Genomic DNA, 14682 nt, shown 5'->3' on the forward strand with positions numbered 1-14682 from the left:
AACACAACTATGTAACTTTTTCCACAAGAATTTTATTTGAACAGCTTTGACCAGCTGGTCAAATAAAATTCATTAAAATTAATGTGGAAAAAATTACATACTTCTTATTTTATTATATAAATATTTCTTAATAATTTAATATTGCACAGATGTAAAACAACAGCAGCGTTAAATCATTATACGTACGTGGGTAAAAAAACCTTTAATAAACTTCCGGAAAACTTAACTCTATAAAAAAATACAAAACCTTTAAAACTTAATTCAAAAAACATATAAGACTCCAATCTAAACTCCGTACCAATGAATATTTTTTAAATTTTTAATTTACCTTGTTTTAATTTACTTTGTTTGTAAAAAAAATAATCGTAAAACGAACTCCCTCTCTAAGCACAAGTATCAAATTTATTAGAGAGGTAGAAACGTTATAATTTAAAATTTTTGGATATGTACCAACTAATTTGTATATTTAAATATGTTTTTGTAAAAAAAAATCACTGAAATTTTTTTTAATGCAGTTCCACCAAAAAATATCAGTACAACTTAAATCTAAGAAACAAAATATTTACGATTAATTAAATATGTCAAAATAATGAAAAGCACCGTTCTGTTGTGAAGTTTGGTCAGGTAGGTATTAGGTACCTGGATGAACGCAGAGGGCGTGATGTCATGACAGGCGCGAACGTGCTGGGTGAGTACTTGTTTAATGCCAGTCGACAATTTTCTATGATATGCACTAGGCGGTAAGCAGCTACTCAAGGGTGTGTTGAGAGGGTGGCCTTTCTACCTATTCTCTCTCAGAAATTGTGGGTAGGCACACTTTTATTGATTGAGTTAGATTGTGCTTTTAGATATCACCCCTAGGTAAAAACATCTTTTCGGAAATATGAAAAGATGACGCATTTATTCTGCATTAGGGTTGGAATTGTAGTGGTAAGATAAATATATACACAATTTAAGTGAAATAATAAAAATAATATACACTACTTAAATTTATTTAATTTTAATTTAATAAAATGCGTTTCATAAATAATACAAAAAAATACGTTCGTAATCCCTGTTTTGTGTCATTTATAATAATTTTGTCTATTCTCTTACTTTTCTGATAATGTCGGTAATACAAAAACACAGTCACTGGTCAAACGAAATAAAAATGAAATAGTTATTTGAGTATTATTTTATTCTGATAAAAATGCAGTACAAACCAACAACAACAAAAAAACTTTGAATATATTACATTCTTTACTTAAATATTTTTTGTTGTTGTTATTTATGTTGACTTTATAAACATAAAATAAAACAATTCAAAGATTTCAGATATTTACATAAATTTACAAAAAACTTGAAAATAATCTATTTTACATTTTGTTTATTAAAAACATTGTTATCTTTGTAGTATGGTAATATAACACTATCCTTATCATTCGTAGTTAACTTAGTGTAATACCACTTTGACTAAAGGTGGTATTACACAAAATGAACGATGAATGATAAGGAGAGTGTTAATCTATTTTACGTTTAAATGAATTATCTATCAAACTACATACGTTCGGTGGAAAAGTGCCATTTCTCAAATGCACGCTTAAACTCTCATACGATTATCTCTCTAATAGCTTGGAGCAGCCAGTTGCTGGCGCAAGATGCAACCGCATGTATTTGTGTTGCAAGTTCAGCGTGGCGTGAGGGTTCCTCCGTCGGGCGGACACGTGTCGCGGCGGAGGGGCCGCGGGGCGTGGGCGGGGCGGAGAGGGGCGGGGGTGGGGATCGATAGAGGGGTACGTGACACCCCTACAGTATTATTACATAACGGTGGGTTCACACGACCCGCGGTGAAACAAACCAGAATCGTTGATTACAGGCCGCGTGGAAAGAGACCATATCGGCATTTTGACAATCCCATATTCCAAGCACTTTTTTAAACCCTCATTTGTACTCAATGGTGCATAGGGCAGTACATCGTATAAAGGCATTTTTTTGTAAAACGTTAATTACATGAAAGCAAGGTGTTCCAGTCGTGCACTTCAGGTATTCGAGTAGGATAATATGACATAAAAATTGGACTGAATAATCACTCATGCGAGTATTTATTTTGACCCCCCTGGGAATCGAACGCTAGTCATATCTTTATCACTAGAGGTAGTATCGTGTAAGATAAAAATGGTAAAGGACATTGGTACCATAAACCATGCTAGGACACAAAATGCCGAACCCTCTTCTAGAGGAACGTGGTTACGTGGTTTTCTCCCAGCAATGAGCAAATGCTGACATGTTCCTGATCGGCCCACGCTTATTTATTTTTCCCAACACAAAGTAAAACAAAACTTGTTCTTAGATAGAAACAAACAAAGAAAGATAGAAAGAAACAAAAAAAAAACTAATTGATCTATAAAAAGCGAATAAACTCCCATCTAAAAAAACACGTTAGCCAAAAGCTGTAACCAGTACATTGCAGAACTGGACATATGGTATTAGCAGGGTCTAAGCGATACAAGCTATATCAATACAGGTGTACATCTTCGAGTGCTTTTACTATCACTAAATTTTCCAACATCAAATTCCTTTTCCTTTTCTTTTCCCGTATTTAGTAAGTTCTTCATCCTGAGTTTCTTCATGTACGTTCTTCCCTCGGAGTAATAAAATCAAATTAACGATTGATTTATCACAGCAAAGATCCGATGAGATGCTCTGTATACCATTTAATTGCCGAGAAGCCGCTCAAAAGAAGACGAGATATTCGTATCTATCAATGGGATCAAAATTCACAATGCTACAGTGTGAACATAGTTTAATGTATTCAAAAAGATAATAAGAGGAAAAGAAATAAGTTGCAGGTGAAATGGACTTCAATAATATCTTTATTATAGACATTCAAGGCTCTAATCACGGATCCAAGAGTATATTATCTGCAAAAAATCAAACCGGATAGTTTTTGTAGTAACCAAACCAGAACGGAGTTCCCTTCTCCCATCCAATTTAAAAATTTGCCATATGAAATATAAAAAGCAAAGATCTTTCAATTACGCAAGAAATTCGCACAAATTTAAACGAAACAACAAAGTTTTAAATTAGTTTGCATGGCTAAAATAAATTGCTTAACTTAACAAGCAGTTTCCGCGAAATGGGCAGAAAAAGGAAAATATAATGAATCGAGCTTACTTTACTCCGGGCAATGAATATCACAGCAATGTAAATTTTGCTAATTTACACTCAACAGTGTAAACAACACATTTTCTTATAAATAATTACACTGTACCTCGAAACAAAGGCAATAATCGCTGCTTCCTCTGACTTCTTAAATGTAAAAAATTGCCAATTTTAGTATTCTTAGACTGATTATAATGGATACACTTACACATCACTGCGTTGTATCATGTTTATATATGGTCAGCACGTTAGGCTACCGTACTGAAAGTCCCGAGTTCGATTTCCAGGGGTGAAAATAAATATTAGTGATTTTTACACTTTAATATTTATTTAATATTACCCTGGACTAGTCCCTGAAGCGCAGGAATGATAACCTTTACTTCATGTAAGTAACGATCAAGATAACACTGCGTCAATACGATGCAGTGCCATGGGCACCATTGGGTGTGGATAAGGGTTAAAGAGAAAGTGATGTAGAACGGTAAAGTGGCGTGATACTTAGTTAGTAAGTTACGTAACATTTAAATTTGTCCTTCATTAGGCATGACTGCTCAGACTTAGTGTTTTCAGTTTTCTTGCCCAAAAAATAAAACGCGCTGGGAAGGGTTGGATATTAGAGAATTTGTTTTGATGTTTTTGACTTTGGAGAGATATAAATTATTGTTATGATGCTTAAATGCCACCCTCTGATGTTTTTTGCCGACTCCTTGATAGTTAGTATTATAGATATCAACTTGAATGAAAATGTTATTTTTTTTAATTAAATTTTTTGGATTTAAAAAAACTTTGTTACAATTTATTTACCGACCGATTAAACTCATTCGACTCAGTCATGTGAAGTTATATTGCCTTAAACGAAATATTGAGAAGACATTTTAAATCACAATAAGAATTTAACAAGAGCAGCTTTAATATTCCTGTCGTCAAAATGGAAAAAGTTTTATTATTAGAAAATTTTAAAATCTAAGTTAGATGAAATCGAAAAGAATCAGGAGAAGAATTTCATATTTTTACGTATTCTACAAAATTGAGATATAAGAACCTTGATTTCATGTGAAAATAAATTAAAATAAATACAAAAAAAACAATATTACAGGTGTCTCAACATGAGATGAAGCATATATATTTATATTATTTTTTGACATCTCATCAAAGATGAAGAAGAATATTGTCTGGGCATTTACGGGGCTGACGACCGTCATAGGTTGGTTTAAGTGACCACTTTACACACGTGTAACATTCACCAATTCCACCCATTATTGACAACCACACTACTCAAATTCTTGGAAGTTCTATATATATATGCACAAATTTTGAAACATTGTTCTTGAATCAATAGAATATCACTAGAGACATCTATTGGTGAGATGAAAAGCTTTTTATTGAGCAGAAACTCTTTTATTAGTATGTGAGGTCCGAATCCTGGATTATAATCACACACATGAGGAACGCCAGAAAATATCATTTTCATTTTTATTATTTAAGCTTATAATTTGACCAGATAATTTATTTACAACATTTTGAGTGTGTCCCAAATATTGTTCACAAAATCTGGATTATCTCCAATTACCGTAAAATAACTCCTGCAATTGGAGATAATCCAGATTTTGTGAACAAGTATTGGGACACACTCAAAATGTTGTAAACATATATATTTTTTTATTCGCAGGAATATGGAAATCTAAGCATCCAAGGGCTCTTGGGCAGCTGGCACTTGGGCAGCTTCAGTGATCGAATTATACACTTGTGTAACGTTCGCCATTCTGCCCATTACTGATCATCCATATAGCATTAACTTTTAAAGTATTTTTGGCTTATACCATATCTTCCTGAATGTTTTTGTAAATACTTTTGCACATTTCATAAACTTTATTAAATAAAACAAATTTGTTTTTAGCCACTTTTCATTGGTACTTTTTCCAACCGGTTTCGAAAAGAAACATGTCAACGTCAGGGTTAAACATTAACCTTGTCATCACCAGATTAAACAGTACAGAGAAAAGTACCAATGAAAAGTGGTTAATAATAAAGTAGTTTTATTTTATAAAGTTAATATTTGTTGTTACAACGTTAAATTTTAAACAATTACTTGTACGCGTACATAACGTTTTAATAAATACGATTTAAATTAAAATAGAAGAAGAAAACATAATAGCGTAACATCTAGATACACGTATTTTTTAAGGTATAATAAATGCTTCGTAAATTTGAAAAGGATCACAATAAGGTTGTGTGTTCTGTGAAGGAAATCGCATGAAAACAAATTAATATACATGCGGTGCGCTCTTCGTAAACTCTAATCCACAAATCTACCCTTACTTCGGGTGGAACGAAGCCCGGGCTTAATTTTCGATTAGCTCCAAATCTGACTGTGGTGCTATTATAAATTTTAAAGACTTATTAATCTCTCGCTATGCGTATGAAAAGATTAAGGTTGGATTAGATTTGATGGATATAAAACCAATATACACCTTTGGACAACATTTAATTTATTAAAATAAGACTATATATTTATGTATATCTTCAAACCCTTATCCACACCCAATGGTGCATAAGGCACTGCATCATATAAACGCAGCATTATCTTGATCGTTAAATACATGAAGGAAAGGTGATCAGCTCTCCGCATCAGGTACCAGATTTTTTTTATCCTTTTTAACAAGATCGTATAAATGTTCTGTTTTCTGTCAATAAATAGTCTATAAAGCAGTTAAATCAGTGTTTATTGCTACCACGGAAATTTATTGATTAAATTGAAAATATGGCAATTTTTCGAAAAAGACGATGAATGAAACTTGTAGACTATATACAATACGTCATATGAATAAAACCTTATATATATGCATGAACTAAGCATCTTTATATAGTGGTATTACTTTTTGTAATCCCCTTTTTAACAGCATTTAATATTTAAAAAATATTAATAAGTATGATGTTAAATTAAAAGATGGTTTATATTATTTTTTGACATCTCAATGTGAAAAATACTCCTATAATCCAGATTTGTGAACAAGTATTTGGACACACTCGAAATGTTGTAAGATGATTTATAATTTTGATTAATCTACTTAGTAAACGCGCCTCACATATTGCCAAATTATTATGAAGATAATCTGTTTTAATGGAAATAAAGCTCCGCGGTATTCATAATTGGTTGAGTAAGTAATTACATTAATTACGTCTTACTACTTATCAACTCCGAGTTAGTACTACGTTCCAGAAATATTATTAATTGACAAAAAATTATTAAATATATTGATAAATTAAGCTCAATTGTGTAGGTAAATAATACATTATACATAAACGAGCTTCTATCGCAATAAAACATCGATTTATTCAAAGCTCATCGTTATCACGCAAGGCACGACATTGAAATAGAAACATAATGAGCAACTGTGTGTTTAAAAAGTGTCTGACCATATTTTTCAAACACTTCGGGCAGCTGATTAAGATTAAACATTTTTCCTATTTTACATGATTAAGTTGTAATAAATGAAATACAGATAATTATAAAATCACTTTTTAATTATTTTGGAATGCCTTTTTTGTTTTTATGGAACTGTTTGACGTACATGTGTATATATCATGCAACGTAAATAAAAACCTTATATCTCTAATAAATACGTAACATTTACAATTTTAGGCCGTGGAAACGTTTCTAATGATAGAATATTGTGTTATTGAACTTATGGTCTTATAATAAATAGCTTTACTGAAACAAATTATTATTCAGGACCAATCACAAAAGCAATTTATCGAGCGGGTTCGCTGACCTGATAAAGTCACGTGAGCTACGTGGTATAAGAACTTTCTAGACATATTTGAGGCTATTCTCTAACAGCTTCGTAATATAATAATATAAATATGAAAATTTATTCAAATATTTAGGTACTAAGATATTTAGGTACTAAGATATAGTGATACAGGAGAATGTGACCTGGTGCATTTTTTACAAAAACGTGATTACTGACCATTTGATATCATACTAACTTAATATTGCCCTGAAAAAATCCCAAAGCGATTTTAAACTTGGAAGTATGATATATTGATTTTTTTTAAATGACTAACTGCATTGATGTTTATTTTCTTGCCAAGCCATAGTGACTTAAATGGCCCTCCTGAACATTTTACGTTTTGTTAGTTGGTCTTTCTTTCTCGCTTTCTCCTGTACGACTACGATATATTTAATAATAATTTAAAAGTCTCGGAAACGTTGTTCCGATTATTCGATCACGGGGAATCGAGAGCTTGAAGTGTATTTACATTCGAAATAAGTTGGCCGAACAGTTTGACTGTCAACTAGCTGTCCAATTTACGATATACAAGTGGAAGAGTGGAACTTGCATTGTTTGAAATCTTTGAATAGCGACAAAGCTAATTATACTTGTATCCGAACGGACTTACGAGTGACAACGTAACAGTGACCGCTTTAAATTACAATATAGAGTCATCATTAACTGGCTTTTACACATCGGTGAGACGTTATATTTTTGCAATCAAAACATGAAAACTTACCTAAGGATAGTTAACAAAAAAATGGACTTGTCATTAATTTATAACAGTTTATAAAGTAGAAAAATAACCGATTGTTTTGTTAAAAATAAAACTATTTTTCATTTCTACATATTATTTTTTTTAAACTCGTGTTTTGTTGTTCAAAGAGTTTTGTTAAAAAACTGGAATTCATGGCACAGACGATTAAATAATTTATTGATGTCCTATAACATCTTCATTTTTCCACATATTCGTCAAAGGAATGACATCCCAATGGTGTTCACTCTGTTTTTATTTTTGTTCATACATGGATCGCATCCATGTATGAATTTAGGCATCACAATACATATTGCCAGTTTGGCCCCAATGAAGATATTTTCTTATATTATTGGAAAATTGAGATTTCAGAACAATAGAAATGGCATAACACAAATTCATAAGAAAGGATTAATTCAAAGCTTCAGTTAACCCGAGGAAAGATAAGGTCTTAAATTAATTAATGTCTGATTTGTAGTATAAACGTAATCCTTGATTTCAATTAAATGTTGCTTTGTTGTGTCAAAATGGTTAGAAGTTTAAGACTCGTTGTGAATGTTTGAACAGAAGAGGTGGCGAATCTCGTCAAAATTAGAAAGGAATTGAAGAATTAGGCCGATCGACATCAAATTTCCAATTATTTCATAAAAAATGCTTGTTTATTTTAAAATTGTCTATTATCTGTAATTGTTACACACAACTTATGAAAGAAAATACCTACTTCGTAAAAAGTATGTTCTTTAAATCAGGGCTGTTAACGTTTTTAATTTTTGTTTATTTTAAAAAATTTATAATTGTTACACACAACTTATGAAAGAAAATGCTTTCAAAAAAAGGTATGTTATTTGAATCAGGGCGTCGACTTTGTATGGATGTAAGCATTTTAAATGTTGAGTGAAGAAAACGTTAAATGTTTTTTTTTATAACAAAAACACGGATTGATAGCTGGTTTAAAATGCAGAAGTCGTTATGAATAAAAGTCCAGAAGTAATGTTAAAGTTACCTACAGTGTGTATATACCACTTTATCTACAATTCAGCATTAGGAAGTGAGGCTTCGTAATACTGAATTTATACATAAGATTCATGTTCTCTATCATGATTTCGATTGAATTTATTAATTGGATATGATTGACAAACTCACGTTTCTCTTATTGAAATGACTCGTTTCGGTTTGGTGCACTATAAAGTCGTAAAGTTGTATTCTTGACATTGGCATTGGATAATTATCATTAATATGACACTAGACAGGTGGGCAATACATCATGAAATGAGTCAAACTCCACATTGAGACAAATGTGCCTACTGAAGATCCGAAATAGCTTTGACGTTAACGTCTATTTTTACCGTGGACATAAATATATTCGAAATCAGTGGTGTCCGAACTTTTTTGAAAAGGGTCAGATAGCAAAAGAAAATTGTTTGATGGGCCAGGAGTTCTTGGGAATATTTATATATTACAGGTGTCTCAACTTGATAAGAAACATCTTTCGTTTTTTTAAATGAAAGAAGATGGAAATCTATATCTCAGGGCGCTTAAGGTTGGAAGTTGGGTAGACGCTCGACTCCGAAACTGGCATCGGGGGTTCCATTCCCGTCAATTGCAAAATAATTTCAAGAAAGAAACAGGACTCCGTTGTGTAGTGCCAGTTTAGCTTTTGTTGATAGGTTTTTATTTACCATTTAAATGTACATGATAAAAACAAATATTTTCCTTATTAAAATGAAATTGTTTGTTGCATAAGAAATAACGTGTTCGTGATTTATTTACTCACCGATATTTACGACGCCGTGGTTCGTGAGTTCCCAGCAAGAGTGCAGACGGAGGACGCTGAGCGAAGCACTTTGCTTGGGAGAAAAGTAGCCCAGAGCTGTGTCGGTCACGTGGTACGCTTGAAGGGAGAACTCGTATAGCGAAGGGAGTAATTGCGCCACCGCTCCTACCTGTGAACAATTAAAACGATGTAAAGGAACCATTTACAAGAAAATATGACAAAAACTTGGTTGTCAAGCACAGGCTTGTCTGCAGGTAGGATAGTAAGGGAAGGTAAATGTGAAAAATACATCACAAACACCCAGACCAATTGAAAATAAATCTTTCTTGAACTTATCGTCAAACACTCTTCGTCAAACCCTTATCCGCAATCAATAGTGCACAGGGCACTGCATCCTATTAACGTAGTGTGATAGTTACTTACATGAAGGAAGGTTTATGGTAATCTGAAATGAAAATATAGTGAAAAAATCATCTATATTCTGAGAATCAAACTCAGGGCCTTCAGCACGTTAGCTAAATGTACTAACCACTACACTGCGAAGACGGACAGGTCATTTAATATGTTTATTAAAAGGAAATTCTATCACTCGAATAATAAACTAGATAATTGCTAGAGATTTTATTTTAATAATTTTTGTTAAACCTGCATTTTCTTTTTTTTAATGATTTTTCTTACTCATTTATTTATTACTTTAATAAAGCACATTTGTAAAAAATTATGCTCGCAAAACACACTCACCCCTAAATATAACTTGTTATTTTTAAAAAAATTTAAAATATATGAATGATTGTATCATGAGATATAAAAAAATATAAAAAAATAAAAAAATAAAAAAATAAAAATCATAAAAAATTACATATCATAAATTTTTATATATTTATTTACTTCATAATACACAGAATCAAAATTTTAATTGAATGATAATGATAGTTGGTATTTCTGTGTTTAGGGCATTTTAGAAATATTGATTAGTGATTAATGCAATCATGGATGATATGATCTGATGTAATGATCTTTTTTTTTAATCCTATAAAAATACCTTAAATTATAATGGGGTACAAAAGCGTTAAGGTACCTGTCCAAAGAAAAGCATTTTGCGATACGTGGGCATTATTTAAAAGAAGGTTCTGGCATACTGAACCAGTTGTTGAAGAAGAACTAGCGTTCAAAATTAATATAAAAAGGTACAAAAGCAATATGTTAGATGTTGGAGCGATATATTGGAATTCCAGTACAGGTTGTCCGTTTTGAATATCAAACATTTTAATGGATGATTCGAAAGATTATAAGAAAAAAGAAGCATAAATTGAGTGAATATATGTGTACAATACTTTTTCATAGCTAATGGACATTTAGAGATTTTAAACGGTGAAAGCTTATATTTTGTACATGAAAAGCATTGTTAACGTAGGGGTATGGTAATATAATACTCTTCTTATTGATCATCGTTCACTTAAAAACATTACTTAATGACTAATGGTTTCGGAATAAAAAATCCACCATCAGGCCAACTGTAGACTAAAGTGAAATTGCTACGGTCTCCTTTTTATATAAAATAAAAATGATTATTACTTGAAAGAAAAAGAAAGAGGATAATTGATTTAGTGACGATACTCCTTGTAAAAAAATAGGCTAGTACTCATCCCCTCGTTTATCTTCATTCAGTTAAGATGACGCTGATGCATACACCAAAAATTAATAGAGAAACTAGATTTTAACTGAAAGATAGTATAAAAAAAAGAGGGAATGGGTCCAGTATCTTTTTTTAGTCTGTAATTTTCATTGTGAGGTCAAATATTAACAGGATTTGTGAATACAGATATTATGGTGTCGATCAATATAAGCAAATTTGACATGTATAATAGATTCAAGTCAATTGAAAACTTAAATTACAATTTACAACATTTTGAGTGTGTCCAAATACTTGTTCACAAAAATCAATATATATATTATGTTCAATCTACATAATATAAGAGTTTCTGCTTAATAAAAATCTTCTTTACATCTCACCAATAGATGTCTCTAGTGAAGTTCTAGTGATTCAAGAACAAGGTTTCTAAATTGGTTCATATATATAGAACTTCCAAGAATTTGAGTAGTGTGGTTGTCAATAATGGGTAGAATTGGTGAATGTTACACGTGTGTAAAGTGATCACTTAAACCAGCCTATGACGGTCGTCAGCCCCGTAAATGCCCAGACTTCCATATTCTTCTTCATCTTTGATGAGATGTTAAAAAATAATAAAAATTACAATCGTCTTTGTTGTACCTTTATAGGATACAAAAATACAATGATGGTTTTAAATAATAATAAAAACAAATTTATATATTTTTTTCATTAAAATTTTACTTGTAAAAGCCCTTCGGGCGTTTGTGTGAATGAAATAAAATATTAAAAAAAATTGAAGTACCTTTCATAATTTAATACAAAAAATAATTGAAAATTAAGAATAATAAAAGACCTTTCAAACTGAGACACCCTGTTTTCTTTCAGGTCACTAGCTCTGAGACGCAATCTACATTTGTGTGTCCCTTTATTCACAGTTCTTATGCTCGGCAAGAAGTTTGTGCTTTCAGACGGAGCCTCAACCCTAAATAAAAGACCTACGAGAGCGTGAAGGAATATGATCTTTTCATCTGGTATGGGTTGAATGAATCCCCAGTTTTCTGGCCATCTTTACAACCAGAATTTCAAAGATAATCTCTATGAACGTATGACACTTTTCTAAAAAAAATGTGTAAGCTCACAAACGAAACATGTATAAAGAAAGAAATGTACAATCTCCCGGTTTTATAAAAACGCGGAAATTAATTTTGTCACCATAATTAATTAATATTTGGTGAATCCTATCGACTTTTACGTTTTATAAACATTACTGTTGTTTTTAGGCAGTGTAATGGTCAGCACGCTCGGTTACCAGGTCTGGAGGTCCCGGATTCGATTCCCATGGGGGGTCAAATAAATATAAGTGATTTCTTCACTGTCATTATTATTCAAAATTACCCTGGACTGGTACCTGGAGCGGAGGGCTGATCACCTTTCCTTCATCTGTAAACGATCAAAATAACACTGCGTTTATATGAAGCAGTGCCCTATGCACCATTGGGTGCGGATAAGGGTTTTATTATTTTTATTTTTAATATTAATCATTTGACTACGGGTGGTATAGTATATAACTATTTGTATCATTCCCGAAAAGTTACACAGTCGACGGTTCTCCGAAACACGTCGACCTTTATACTTTTATAGTTTATTTGGAAGTTTTATATGGCAATGATTTATTATTAAAAGTGATTGAATGCTATTTTTGCAAATATTTTAATTAATTTAGAGATATTTATATAAAAATTCAGACACATTTTGAAATTTTTTTTTGACCACAAGATATACCAATTAAATATTGACTTCAATGCTCTTGAAGGGTGATAAGCTAATATTAAATTTATTTTAAAAAAATACAGTGACTGCTAAGCAATTCTCTGTATTTTGATCTTCAATAAAACATGAGTATTGTGACAGGAGAAATCAAGTTTACTTTGTGACGTTACAAATTTCCTTGAACAAACACCTCGACGACTCGTGTCGGAAATTGGACAAATAGCGAGTAATTGGACAGTAGACAGACAGTCCTGGCGCTAACAGGGGTGTAAGGTGATTAAGAGAAGCCACAGACTGGTTTCTATATAATTTGCTGTACTGCGATTTCGAGAATTATTGCTTGTTTGACAAGTTAAATTATACCTTCAGTTATGAATATCTTTGAAGGAATTTGACAGCAAAACCAAGCTCCAATTTATCAAATAAATATAACAGACATATATAACAACCCATATAAGAGTAATATATATATATATATATATATATATATATATATATATATATATATATATTTATAAATATATATATATATATATATACATATATATATATATATATATATATATATATATATATATATATATATATATATATATATATATATATATATATATATATATATATATATATATATATATATATATATATATATATATATATATATATATATATATATATATATATATATATATATATATATATATATATATATATATATATATGTATATACATATATACATATATATAAAAAAATATACGAATTTTAGAGATTTGGTCACTCAAGATTTGTGAAATGTTGATTGGGTAGAAAAAATTATTTATTTTAAACAAGAAATGTTAATTAAGTTATTCGTAGGTAAGTAAGTATATTTTATTATTTTTTTTAGTTATTGTCTTACTGAAATTCAGCAGCGTTTTCCAATATTGGATCGGATTGACAGGTTTCAACAATTCAGCGCAGAGTTTCAGAACACCGACATCAAATAATACCCTCGGGATTATCAGGAAAGGTTAGGGGGTGAGGGAAACATTTCGGAAATTCGCCCTATTCGGGAAATCTAAGGAAATGTGCCAAAAGGTTGACAAATTGTTCAGATAATTTGAAAATACCGAGAAAGGTGTTGGAATACCTTTAATACAAAGTATCCTTGCTTAAATTTATTGAAAATGGCCAATACGCGCTTGCTTACTAAACTGGAAAGATTTATTCATCTTTTTATCTAAATTAATAAATGAATTGATTTTCTCAAAAGGTTTTTGTAAATTAAAAGGCTTATTAATTCTGGTTTTATTCTTATATTATATTTTACTTTTGTATTAAAATTTCTTGGTGGAACTGCATTTTATATGATAAAACAAAAGCTTCATAGTTTTTTTACACATTTATTTTATATTTTTTGACCAGTTGCCGGGTTTCATCATTATCGATATTACCAGACTGGTGTCAGCAGTTTTAATATACTTTAAAAAAATAATAATTAAAAGCTTTAAAATTTCATCCTGAGGCTTTAAATTAAAGCCTTTAACCAATCTTCATCCCTTGTCTAATCTTCTCTATAAATTATTGGGAAATCATGCATACTTATATGCTGAAGATCTATCGCGTTTACATTAAAAAATATATTTAATCTTCCTGGATATAATTTACGAGCAATGCTTTGTTTTCTTTTTTTAAATGTACTTAATTATGTATTCACAGTGATATTTGGTCAGTTGATTTTGTAATGATTTTACACTAATTGATTTTACACTAACGAGTAATTAATTAAAATAATTCAACCTTTATATTTATTGTATTCAATTAAAAATATAACAGAGTTGTACTTAAATACAATGCTATTTGTGCAATAATGTA

The 14682-nt window shown here is 30.9% G+C and overlaps 1 protein-coding gene across 1 annotated transcript in view; it reads right to left on the minus strand.

Moving 5' to 3' along the window:
• LOC148305492 (F-box/LRR-repeat protein 16) overlaps positions 1–14682 on the minus strand; it is a 79361-nt gene that overhangs the window by 51962 nt on the left and 12717 nt on the right. Inside the window, exon 3 of the mRNA XM_088266633.1 lies at positions 9446–9614. Within this exon, the coding sequence (XP_088122759.1) occupies positions 9446–9614 (169 nt within the window). The remainder of the gene's footprint in view (positions 1–9445; positions 9615–14682) is intronic.

The sequence above is a fragment of the Brachycentrus maculatus genome, unplaced genomic scaffold (genome assembly GCF_059751285.1).
Source record: "Brachycentrus maculatus isolate JH-2025_06_01 unplaced genomic scaffold, ASM5975128v1 h1tg000272l, whole genome shotgun sequence".
Lineage (NCBI taxonomy): Eukaryota > Metazoa > Arthropoda > Insecta > Trichoptera > Brachycentridae > Brachycentrus > Brachycentrus maculatus.